The 11,510-nt window shown below is 40.0% G+C and overlaps 1 protein-coding gene across 1 annotated transcript in view; it reads left to right on the plus strand.

The window, feature by feature from the left end:
• elfn1a (extracellular leucine-rich repeat and fibronectin type III domain containing 1a) overlaps window positions 1–11,261 on the plus strand; it is a 94,375-nt gene extending 83,114 nt beyond the window's left edge. Inside the window, exon 3 of the mRNA XM_088437918.1 lies at window positions 5,592–11,261. Within this exon, the coding sequence (XP_088294044.1) occupies window positions 5,867–8,248 (2,382 nt within the window). The 5' untranslated portion in view covers window positions 5,592–5,866 and the 3' untranslated portion in view covers window positions 8,249–11,261. The remainder of the gene's footprint in view (window positions 1–5,591) is intronic.
• The last annotated feature ends 249 nt before the right edge of the window (window positions 11,262–11,510 follow it).

Genomic DNA, 11,510 nt, shown 5'->3' on the forward strand with positions numbered 1-11,510 from the left:
TTCCGATATCGTCACTTTTGTACTTGGGTCCCTCTCATTCACACACATACACACATATGATGCGGCTAACCTTCATCCCTCTCTTTTCCAGTGGCAACCTCCTCCATTCTAGCTTCTCCTCCACTTGTTGCCTACTTTTATCACAGATCACAAAGTAATTTGCAAATATACTCCATGGAGATTCCTGTCTAAACTCATCTGTCAGTCTGTCCTTCACCATGGCAAACAAGAAAGGGCTCAAGTTTATCCCTGTTATAATCCCACCTCTACCTTGAAATCTGGTCAAGTGGTACACAAGGATTAAACAATATTTCTTATTTAATACTTACAGTATCTATTGTACTGTATAATGAAACCCTGCTATTCACTGAATTGGGCCTGGAATGATCCACAAACTATAAAATTCATGTATGATAAACACATATTGAAAAGCAGCATCTATTCAACCCTAAAAATTATCCCCAAACATTCAATACAGGGAAAATGGAGCAAAAAAGCCATCAATGTAAAACGCCTATACCTAGTCATACATTATTTCATAATAGTAGGCTGTAGAGGAGAATTCACAAACAGGGAGCTGTTGCTGAAAAACCCCTGCAAACATTTAAAAAAAGGAAAGCAAAAAAAGAAAATGATTTAATGTATAAGCCCTCCCTCAAGGCTAGTTCCAATCTGCGTTAAACACACGGTTAAGCTTTAGATGATCACGCCAACGATTCACTGCATCATCTTTGCCCAACAATATTTAATAGGCAATTCCACCAATGCATTCTAACCATAATTCTGCTGTACTGCATCCCCTTTTGGTTTGAGCCATAATGTATCCACTTTAAACCAAATGCTACGACAATTTACCTACGGTCATTTAAAGTTACAAATGTCAAACTCATGCTTGCAGTGAAGTACATAGCACAGCGCACTAAAGTCATTATAATCCTTTCGTGCATTTTATTTCAAGTGAAACGGTCCCAGTTTGTCCTGCTGAAAGTTCTGCTCAAACGCATTCGTGGCTGCAATTTACTGAAACATTGTCGTCACTACGCAGCGTGAAAAAAGGTCAAGTGACAGCAGGGATGGTGTTAAACTTCGCTGTCATGTCAATTCTGCTCAGACGGCCACCATTATCTCTGCTGTGTGGAAGCATGTCCTTTAACACACAAAAGCTTATACATACAGGATGGTCTGATCATTTTTTTTTCCCATTTTTTTGCACAAAATTCCAAGTGACGTGATCATGGCAATCTGCATATCCACCTCACAGTTAAGGACCCGAGTTCAATTCTAGCTAACTTTGGCCTTCCTGTCTGGCGTTTGTATGTTCTCCTCCTGCCTGTATGGGTTCTCTCCTGGCATTCGGCTTCCTTCCACATCACAAAAACATGAGCCTGAGCTGAACATTTTTTTTTTTTTTTTTAGTTTTCTGAAAAGCGGCTCCAAGACATGCCATGGTTCAAACCACACTTAAATGTGGTGCATGATTTACCAGTCACATCCTCAGATCTTTTATTTGACAAGTATGAAAAGAACACATGAATGTTGCTCAAGTTATTACTAACAAACAAGCTACACATACCTGTCAAGCCCAGGGGTTTACTAAATTCTGAAAGTTGTGTCACCCTTACATATCTGTAAATAATCTTACACGGTATTGGTGGCGCGTAATAATAGATGAACACAAAACAAAACACGGCATACAGAACTTTGACGATTTACTCTTCTAATTACAAAGCATTATCATCTTAACTGGGATGTTTACTGGCGTTACCTCGCTATGAGCCTTTCAAAACAAGAGTTCAAATATATACAGTGCACCCCCGGGTCCCTGGTTTACGTTTTTTTTTTTCACATTAGAAAGTGGAATACTCAGTTTTTTTGTCCCCTCTTTACGGCATTTTTCCCGCTTTACGGCATCAACAACACTTACAAATTTCAAATTTGGCGATCAGTGTGCTTGCGAATGACTTGCGTATGTGAGTCACACCACGCTTACTACATGCATCACCGAATATGGCACTAAAATGGTGGTCTGCTATTAGTTGGTGTCACTAAGATGCTGGTCTGCTATTGGTCAGCGTCACGGTGTCACTAAGATGCCAATACGCTAAATACCAGATCTCGTGTGAATGCTTACAATATTGTATTTATTGTGCATTTTAGTGCTCAATTCAAACTTTAGAAGGTTAGGTCCCAATATTGCTTGAGATGTTAAAGGGAGAAGTACGAAGATGAAATGAAAAAAAGGAAACAAAGCTGGAATTAATCAAGAAGTATGAAGAAGGTTAGGCTAGGCTAGGCTAGGCTACCCTCGCTAGGTATTATGGCCGGAAGTAGCTCAAGTCAAAGTCACTCAAAGGTAAATAAAATTTCATTTTTCCTTTATATATATTTTATTTGTGATTTTATTCATTTGTATACATGTACATTATGTATAAGTAGCATTTAGTATTACTATATTACTACTATACTATTACTATACTATTTTGTCACAAATTTTTAATATGTATATACCAGTTTGATATTTTTTACCTGTGGATTTCTACGCATTAGCTAATTACCATAGGTTTCTATTGTCAGCCATAAGACGATTTCGCCTTACGGTCCCAACTCCGGAACGGATTAATTTCGTATGGTGGAGGTTTTAATCTTTTAAGATGTTTTTGAGTATGCTGAATCGCTTTATTATTTCCAACTGATGTATTTTTTAATGAATATTTTGTTAATAGGCTTTTATTTTGTGATGACTATCTTATCCAAGCTTATACCTGCATACATAGGAAATCGCACGCTCGCTGGCTGAAGAGATTGCGACGTGTGGCGTGCGTGGTTGAAAAAGTGTTTGTACCTGTACAAAACAGAAAACTTACAACTTGACAGGTATGCAGTCGAGAAGTAATTGCTAATCGCACACTAACCCTTGTTGATGAGACAAACTACAGGCCTTGGAATAATTAAACTGGGTCCCGAACGAACTTTGCATACCATAACTGATGGTTTTATAAAACGTTGAGGACGCAGGCTGGCTGCTCACACAGACAGTGCTTGTCACTGACTGAAGGCACTGAGAGTAATTGTTTCCTCATTGGCATTGAAAAAAAAAATCAAATGCAAAGTAAGAGTGCCAGATAATAAATAAATCGCCCAAAGTAACATTGGAGTTTTAATGTGCGGGTTGAAGCTGCAGCAGTCCTCTGGAAGATAACACATTTCCTGTAAAGTCACGGTGTACATTATATCTTTAATTTCCAATAAACAGCTTAAATAGCAATAAGAAATAAACAGGATCCAACTATGGTAAGGTAACACTGCATGTATGTTCGAACCATACAGCTTGTTTTGGAATATTTTGACGCCATAAAGTGTTCAATAAATTAGTGGTAGGACAAATGATTGGTCTTTTGAAGCAAAGCATGGGCAAATAAAAACACAAATGAGAAAAAGATTTTTACCTGAAAAAAAAATCTATAATGCAATTTACCAGTCACTGGAAATCCCTTATCTGTTAACTTCTGTTAATGACTCACGCCGGTTGTAAGTCTCAGGATAAACCCCAGGTGAATCTGATTTAAATCAACTGCTGTCAAGGCTCCACATAATAAAAATCAATCAATCAATTCTGTCATGACATCAGGTCTGAAGCAATTCCATCAAAACTGGTCCTGGCAGTCATACTCCAGATAAAGGGCTCAAAAAAGTCGGACAAACAGACTCAGAGACAGCATTCCTCAGAGCTATTAACACACTAAACAACAACAAAAAAAGAACACAATAACAACAATCGCATTCCTGTGAAAGCTATACTGCCTATCCTATTTATCCATTATTTATTTCTTTTTCTAATTATTGTTCATTTTGCTATATGTATCAATCTGCGCAGCACTCCCATTTTTGTTGTATACCGGTTTACGATAACAAAGCAAAGTATTCTATTCTATTCTATTTTATGGCATAGTAGTCCCATCCTGTTAATAACAACACTGGGAAAACAGCAATTAAATGCAGAGTCAATCAAGGAAATCAAGTAGTCAAATTTGTATCCTTTTGTCACAGATAGCACTTTTTAATATGAAGATACCAAAATAATTTTGATTTGCATTTGATTTGTTTAGGTGAACTATATGAGACCCTACAAGTCCAAATTTGCACCCCCCAATAACAATGTCATAGAAGACATGAATGTGCTGATAAAAGAAACTTTGAAAGCAAATACGGCATAGAACATTTGATTAGAATCCACTGCAGCGTCATTTTGGGTGATTCGGTTCTTGCAAAATCCAAAGGACACCCGACTTGGGCACAAAATCCTACTTTCTGTGTGATAAGCCCGTGCACACAAATAAATAAGTATTTTATGTGCTCAGCTTGTCAAATGGAAACCCTAAACACATTGATCCAGCGTGCTGTTGCACACTGCACTATATAATTGATTTAATGCGGAGTCTAAACGCCAGCCGCCCTGCATCTGACAGTGTGCAGGTTAATGGTGAGGCAACTGGGACTTTGCCTTTTCCCAAACTGTCAAGTGGTAATTGGCCACTAGTTTGTTTTAATAGTCTGCCACAACATGGTGCAAAGGAATCATTTGCAGAGCATGAACAAGCAAAGCATATATAGACAGTGTTGCCATAGTAACCTTCAAAAGGTAACGAAGTTGCTAGTGATGTAGTTCTCCAGATCGGTCTTGAGCCCAGTTTTTACCGATCTCTGCTTTGAAGGCATTCATAGTTGATCTTAGACTGGATTCGTTTTTTTTCAGGAAGATATAAGAAACAAATAACATGAAACAAATTGTATGTTCAGTAGGTTATTTGTTTTAATTAATTTAATAATTGTAAAAAGTCATTTTTCACCATACTAGAATGGTTCGACCCAACTTGTCATGTGCCTCCTCTCGTTAGCTGTCAAGTTAATGATTTATTTTTTTTGTGAACACATCCCTACGATGATGCCAAAAGAGGACAGTCTAAGTTGAGTATTTTTCTGTGGAGAAATATTTATTTATAAGTATACCTTTTTTAGAACAGGTGTGACATTTATCTTGATTATTTTGGGGGTGGGGGATGTTTATTTTATTTTTTTTTAAAGAGATCCCTACTGTAACTAATAATTAATTGAATGTTAAACAAGAATTTTCAAAAACAGTTTTTTTTCTAAATACTCTGTAATGCAAAAAAACAAAACAAAAAAAAAACACGAACAACTTTTGAGAATTTAGTGACATGCTCGGTTTGTAAGAGCACAGAAAAACAGGCGAAAATGTTGATCAAAGTTTTTAAACTAAAAGCATGTGTTTATAAATGATTTATTTTGATTGACAGTCTATATAATGAAGGACAAAAGTAATCAGACAATATAATCTGTCAAGAGGCTGTAAGCCTGAGGATTTGGATGAATTTAGGTCTGTGACTGATTAATCGATTATCAAAAATAATTAGGTTTTTTTCACTATTGATTGGTTGTCGATTAATAGTCATGTCACCTCTGCTTGAAAATTAGCACACTGTACATGGATAGTAGAGCACTGCGCTATAAATAGACACATATTTGTCATCATGATGAAGATTAATTGACACTATAATATCTCTGCGTTGCAGGTTATTCCCCGCTTAGGGAGACAGTGATGCAACGGGGAAGACCGTTGGAGAAAAACTAAAAGGAGACCTATCAACAATGTTCGCTTCTCAGACGAAAAGCACAAAGCAACCCAAGATGAAATCCTCACAGTTAAACCGTGTGCAAATCTGAATAAATGGGACCCCATTCATGACGAGGCGACGGCTGAACAGACTCCCTCTGATCAAAGATCGCTCCGGCTGAATCGAGACCATAGCTACGTCGCCTTCTCACTTTTTGTTTTCCGTTTGTTCCCATGGACATGACTCGAAAGGAGGCAGGGATGGCCAGCAGGCGCGGCGTGGTGAGCAGTGCCCTGCTTTGGTCCGCAGCCATTGTTTATTTGACCCACGTCGGCCACGTCAGCGGAGACTGCTGGTTAATCGAGGGTGAAAAGGGCTTTGTGTGGCTAGCCATTTGTAGCCAAAATCAACCACCGTACGAGGCCATCCCGCAGCACATCAACAGCACCATCGTGGACCTTCGTATGAATGAAAACAAGATTAAAAGTATTCAGTATTCTGCCCTCAGTCGCTTTGCCAACCTGACCTACCTGAACCTGACCAAGAATGAAATCTCCTACATCGAGGACGGGGCCTTTTCCGCTCAATTTAACTTACAAGTTCTTCAAATGGGCTTCAACAAGTTACGCAACTTAACAGAGGGGATCCTCAGAGGTCTCGGAAAGCTACAGTACCTCTACCTCCAGGCAAACCTGATTGAGACTGTGACACCCAACGCCTTTTGGGAATGTCCCAACATCGAGAACATCGACTTGTCTATGAACCGCATCCAGCAGTTGGATGGCTCAACCTTCACCAGTCTGACGAAGCTGACAACCTGCGAGCTGTACACAAATCCTTTCAACTGCTCCTGTGAGCTGCTAGGTTTTGTCAAGTGGCTCTCGGTGTTCCCCAACAGGACCAACGAGCGGATGGTCTGCGATTCCCCGAGTGGAGTGTCTGGTTACAGTCTCCTAAGTCAAAACCCAAACAATCCCACCTATCGAAACGCTCTTCACATGCTCACCACCGTGTGCACCGATGACTACGTCACACCGTTTTTTCCATTGCCGCAGGAGCCCACGACACCCCCGCCAGACTTCACCCTGTGTGGGCTCGAGGACTGTCCATCAGGGACAGAACCAGAGGACATTATTACCCACAACATCAGTACGACCAGCAACGATGTGGAAACAAACCCGCTGATGAAACTGAAGCAAGTGTCCAATACGGGCGCCACCATCACCATTCAGATCCCTCACCCTTACAAAAAGATGTACATCCTGGTTTTGTACAACAACAAATTTTTTACCGATATCCAACCCCTTAAAAAGTTCAAGGAGGACGTTGATCTTAAGAACCTCAAACCTCACACAAACTACACGTACTGCGTCGTTTCCATTCGGAACTCCTTGAGACACAACAACACCTGTTTGACGATCACCACCGGACCCTGGAGAGGGAAGTCGAGGGACGCGAGCAACGCGACCGCCACTCATTACATCATGACCATTCTGGGCTGCCTCTTTAGCATGGTCATCTTCCTCGGGGTGGTTTATTACTGCTTGCGACGGAAGCGCCAGCAAGACGAAAAGCACAAAAAGGCAGGGAGCCTGAAGAAAAACATCATGGAATTGAAATACGGACAAGAACTGGAGGGCGGGACTCTTTCTCGCATGTCCCAGAAGCAGCTGCTGACTGGGGAAAGCATGGCGCGGATGCCCTACCTCCCACCTGCCAGTGAAATGGATCAGTACAAATTTCAAGAAATAAGCGACACTCCTAAAATGATGAAGGGAAGTTACATGGAGGTGCGAAGTCTGGACCACCACGAACGCAGGGAGTGTGACATGGGAATGGCAGGGAATAGCCAGGGTTCCGTGGCTGAGATTTCCACCATTGCAAAGGAGGTTGATAAAGTCAACCAGATCATTAACAACTGCATCGATGCTCTCAAGACAGACTCCACTTCTTATCAAGGCGTAAGATCCGGAGCCGTGTCCAATGCGGAGCCTCAGCTGGTGCTTATATCAGAGCAGCCGCCGAGTAAATCGGGTCTCCTGTCCCCTCCGTACAAGGACAGCTACCACCATTCCCTGCAGAGACACCGGTCCTCGGACGCCTCGCCAAAAAGGCCCAGCACAGCCTCAGGAATGCGAAGCCCCCGGCCTTACCGTACTGAATCCAGGTACATTGAGAAAACCTCCCCGACGGGAGACACCATCCTCACGGTGACACCCGCAGCCGCCATCCTGAGGGCCGAGGCCGAGAAAATCCGTCAGTACGGCGACCACCGCCACTCCTATCCCGACACTCAGATCGAGGAGCTCGAGGGACCCGACGGCATCAAGTCTCCCATGCTGGAACCTCTCTCGCATTCCCGCTCCAGAGACTTGGCTTATTCTCAACTGCCGGCTCAGTACCACAACCTGAGCTACTCCTCTAGTCCAGAATACTACTGCAAACCTTCACACAGCATCTGGGAGCGATTCAAGCTCCACCGGAAACGGCACAAAGATGACGAATACATGGCGGCGGGACACGCGCTCCGCAAGAAAGTGCAGTTTGCCAAGGATGAGGACCTGCATGATATTTTGGATTACTGGAAAGGCGTCTCCGCCCAGCATAAATCGTAACCCTCCCCCCCTGGGTTTTTTGTTTGTTGTTTTTTTTTAAATGGACCACACCTTGACGAAATGACACCTCATCAGACGCTCGATCAATGGATTCTTTCATGCTCCAAAACACACATGGATCACAATCTCTTTTGACTGTGAGGGAGGAATTGGGATTGCTTAATATTTGTCATATTGTGTAAAGAATTCACAGAGTTGGAAAATTTTAATCTATTCATGAGAAAAATATACTGCTAAATAATAATATGTATGTTACAATGGATAATCGGTTTTTGGGTATCGCATGGCCAAGTCCTGTGACAAGTGGATTTGCTGTTGTGTAATATGAAACTACTCTATGAAACTATGTTTACTGAAACCTCAATATTTTGTTGATCTGGACTCCTTAAAAAATGCATATATTTAGTTTTTATCTTACATAAACTTTGTACAGATTCGCTCACTTTATCTACCGGTGAACATTATTTTGTTGGGACAAGAATCAGGTTCAAAATTGTACGGCTTCAGTGAGTCTTTAAGTAAGGATAAGAATGTCCCCCAAAAAAAAAACCTATTTTCTTTTAACTTTTACAAGTTAATATACAGTTTCTTTGTTTTTTCCATAACAGTCTTGAGCTGTTTCATGTATGGAGGTCTCATTCATCAGGCATTTCTAATTTTATGACCAAAGTAGAAAAAACTGTTTACAATATTTCCTGCACGGTCTGGGAATGGTATGAGCATTTTTTTTATATATATATTTGCAATGAGTTGCTCCTGGAAAACATATTGAGGTGGGAGGGGGAATCCAATTGCAGCGTATGCTTTCGGAAGACTAAACGATCATATTTCAAGAGGAAGCGGAAGGACTGCGGAAGCATTTCCCTGCTTCAGAGAGCCTGATGGATGAATGTAACATACAAAAACTCTGACGTTTCTATGGCAGCTTTTATGTCTATTATACAGAACGTATTTATTCATGGCGATGATTTTGTTTTCCTTGCTTCCAGTGTACTACAAAATGTGATAAATGCGAGGAAAGTAAGTTTCTTACTCTGATGGGCTTTGTTGAAAGCTGACAGGGTTTGTCTTCATTTGATTAAACTGCAAGGCTGTCACGTCTTTTTTTTGTATATTACTGACATTACTTAGCGGATGGACGACGATCAACGCGCTAGAGTTAACACTTGAGAATGTGAAGAAAAAAAAACAGACTACTCTGACTTACTGGCTGTGAATTTGTATATTATGAATTTTTGGCAGTAAATTTAAAGACTTAACACGTCAAAAGGATGTTTACAGAGCTCATTCCGCGCGGGCTCATGGGCGGGGGGGTTCATTGTATATTTATGAATGAGCAATACAGAAATGAATGTCAGCTTGGTGACACAATAGTTTAGTTCAGCCTCACATCACTCCTTGGCTACACAAAAGCGTTCGGATGATGCGCATCATTATGGCGCATATTCGCAAACGTGTGTTATTTTGGACAGTCCTGTTTTTAAAGTTGCTGTCTTTATGAATTAATTAAAGCGACTACCCTTCTGTGTATGGACGTGAAATTTTACTTTTAAATCAAGTAGTGCTTGTTTGTGAGATTGTGTATATTTTTAGAGAAAATCCATACTTTGAAATCAATGACCAGAGAGATGAATAATTTAACCTCATACAAGTGTTGGGATTAGTACTAAAATCAATGGTTCTGTTGACATATTCTACAGAAGTAAGAAGCTGCCAAAGTGGGGTCCAAATGACTGGCAAATTCGTATGAATGTACTTGTGGATTAAATGATAAAAACAGCATTTTCTCCATATTTTCACGGTTTTGTGATGCTCAACTAAAAATAAAATGTTTATGTGAACAGTTCACTACAAAGAATAGAGTCACAGTCTTGAACCACTGAAAAGACTCCTACCTTTACTAGCTTAAACTGTACTAGTTAGCTGTAAATAAGTAAATACTGTTTCTTTGTCATTTTGAAGGTATTAAAGTATGTTTGTCTGTTGAACATTTTTTCCCATAATGCCATGGGATATTCACGTGAGCAATTCAAGACCCTGTGGCTTCAAGGGAACAAACACTATAAACCTTTTAGCAATTAGCCTACAACTGCATTGAGACGAGAGCATGGAACAAAACTCAAATTAGTAGCCAATTGGCTGTTGGAAACAAACGCTGAATCATAAATTTCACATTCATATCAAATACAAGTAGCATACTGTTTTCAGGGAAGACGTGTTTGTGCATGTTTTAGACAAAAATTGACCACTATTTAAAAATTGCTAAGCAATCAGTCAATGAAAGCCATGCGGGCGCAAGAACATCCTTCTTTTGTTAGCTTAGCGCTAAGCTAACTAGTACTACGAATACAACGTGGATGGAAAAATTACTAAAAGTGGAGAAAACACCATAGTTAGAGGGGCAAAGGATATGATTTTTAAAATAAAAGTGAAAGCCTTCCTGTAGGTCGACGAGGCTACGTTAGTGCGCTAGCAAGTACAGTATGTTCAAACAAATTTGCCAGACAAATATCTTTACTACAGAATGGCGTTCATATTCTCTTATATGTTCGCTACGTGAAATGAACCATCCATGAGCCCGACGTGGTTGCGTTACGTAAACACCTCGTGACACGTTAGCCTGACTTAATATTTCAATCGCCTTAACAATTTTTGAGATATCTCGTGTACAACTGTAAATTTCTTTTGTTTTATTTCCAGGATCGACACTGATGATTACATTTTTCGTTTGGTTTTGTCTTTTTTTTACGATTTAAAAAAAGCATTTCAGTGTATGAGAGCTACAGGAGATTTCTAGTTCATTTAGCTATTTAGCAATGTGTTTTTCTACTGCATATTGTAGCACTTGTGTATTATAAAAAGTGGTGACAAAACCTTTAGGGAGATCAACAGTTGTACAAGTGCATCAAAAACAAACAAAGAGCACAAAAATGTGTTTATTTTCTTTTTTCTTAATACTATGTAATCTGCTTTCAGACAAAGTACTGTGAAATAAAGTTAAGGGTGCACAGTACGGATCGGCGTCATTATTGTGAGTCCACTTTGCAGCCACTTACATTAATGGACTTAGTGACTACTGGAACATTTTCCTTGCAACATTTTTTGACAGTAGGTACAATGTTCCCTTGTTTATCACTATTATGTTTCCAAAAATACTCACAGTAACTGAAATCCACCACATAGAGATTTTTTTTTTGTGCCTTTGTCCTCCTTTTTTCTTTTAAATCAAATATCAATAAAAATAAATCTGCAATAGATATGG

Source organism: Hippichthys cyanospilos, chromosome 16 (assembly GCF_059441005.1).
Source record: "Hippichthys cyanospilos isolate Australia breed blue-spotted pipefish chromosome 16, RoL_Hcya_1.0, whole genome shotgun sequence".
Classification (NCBI taxonomy): domain Eukaryota; kingdom Metazoa; phylum Chordata; class Actinopteri; order Syngnathiformes; family Syngnathidae; genus Hippichthys; species Hippichthys cyanospilos.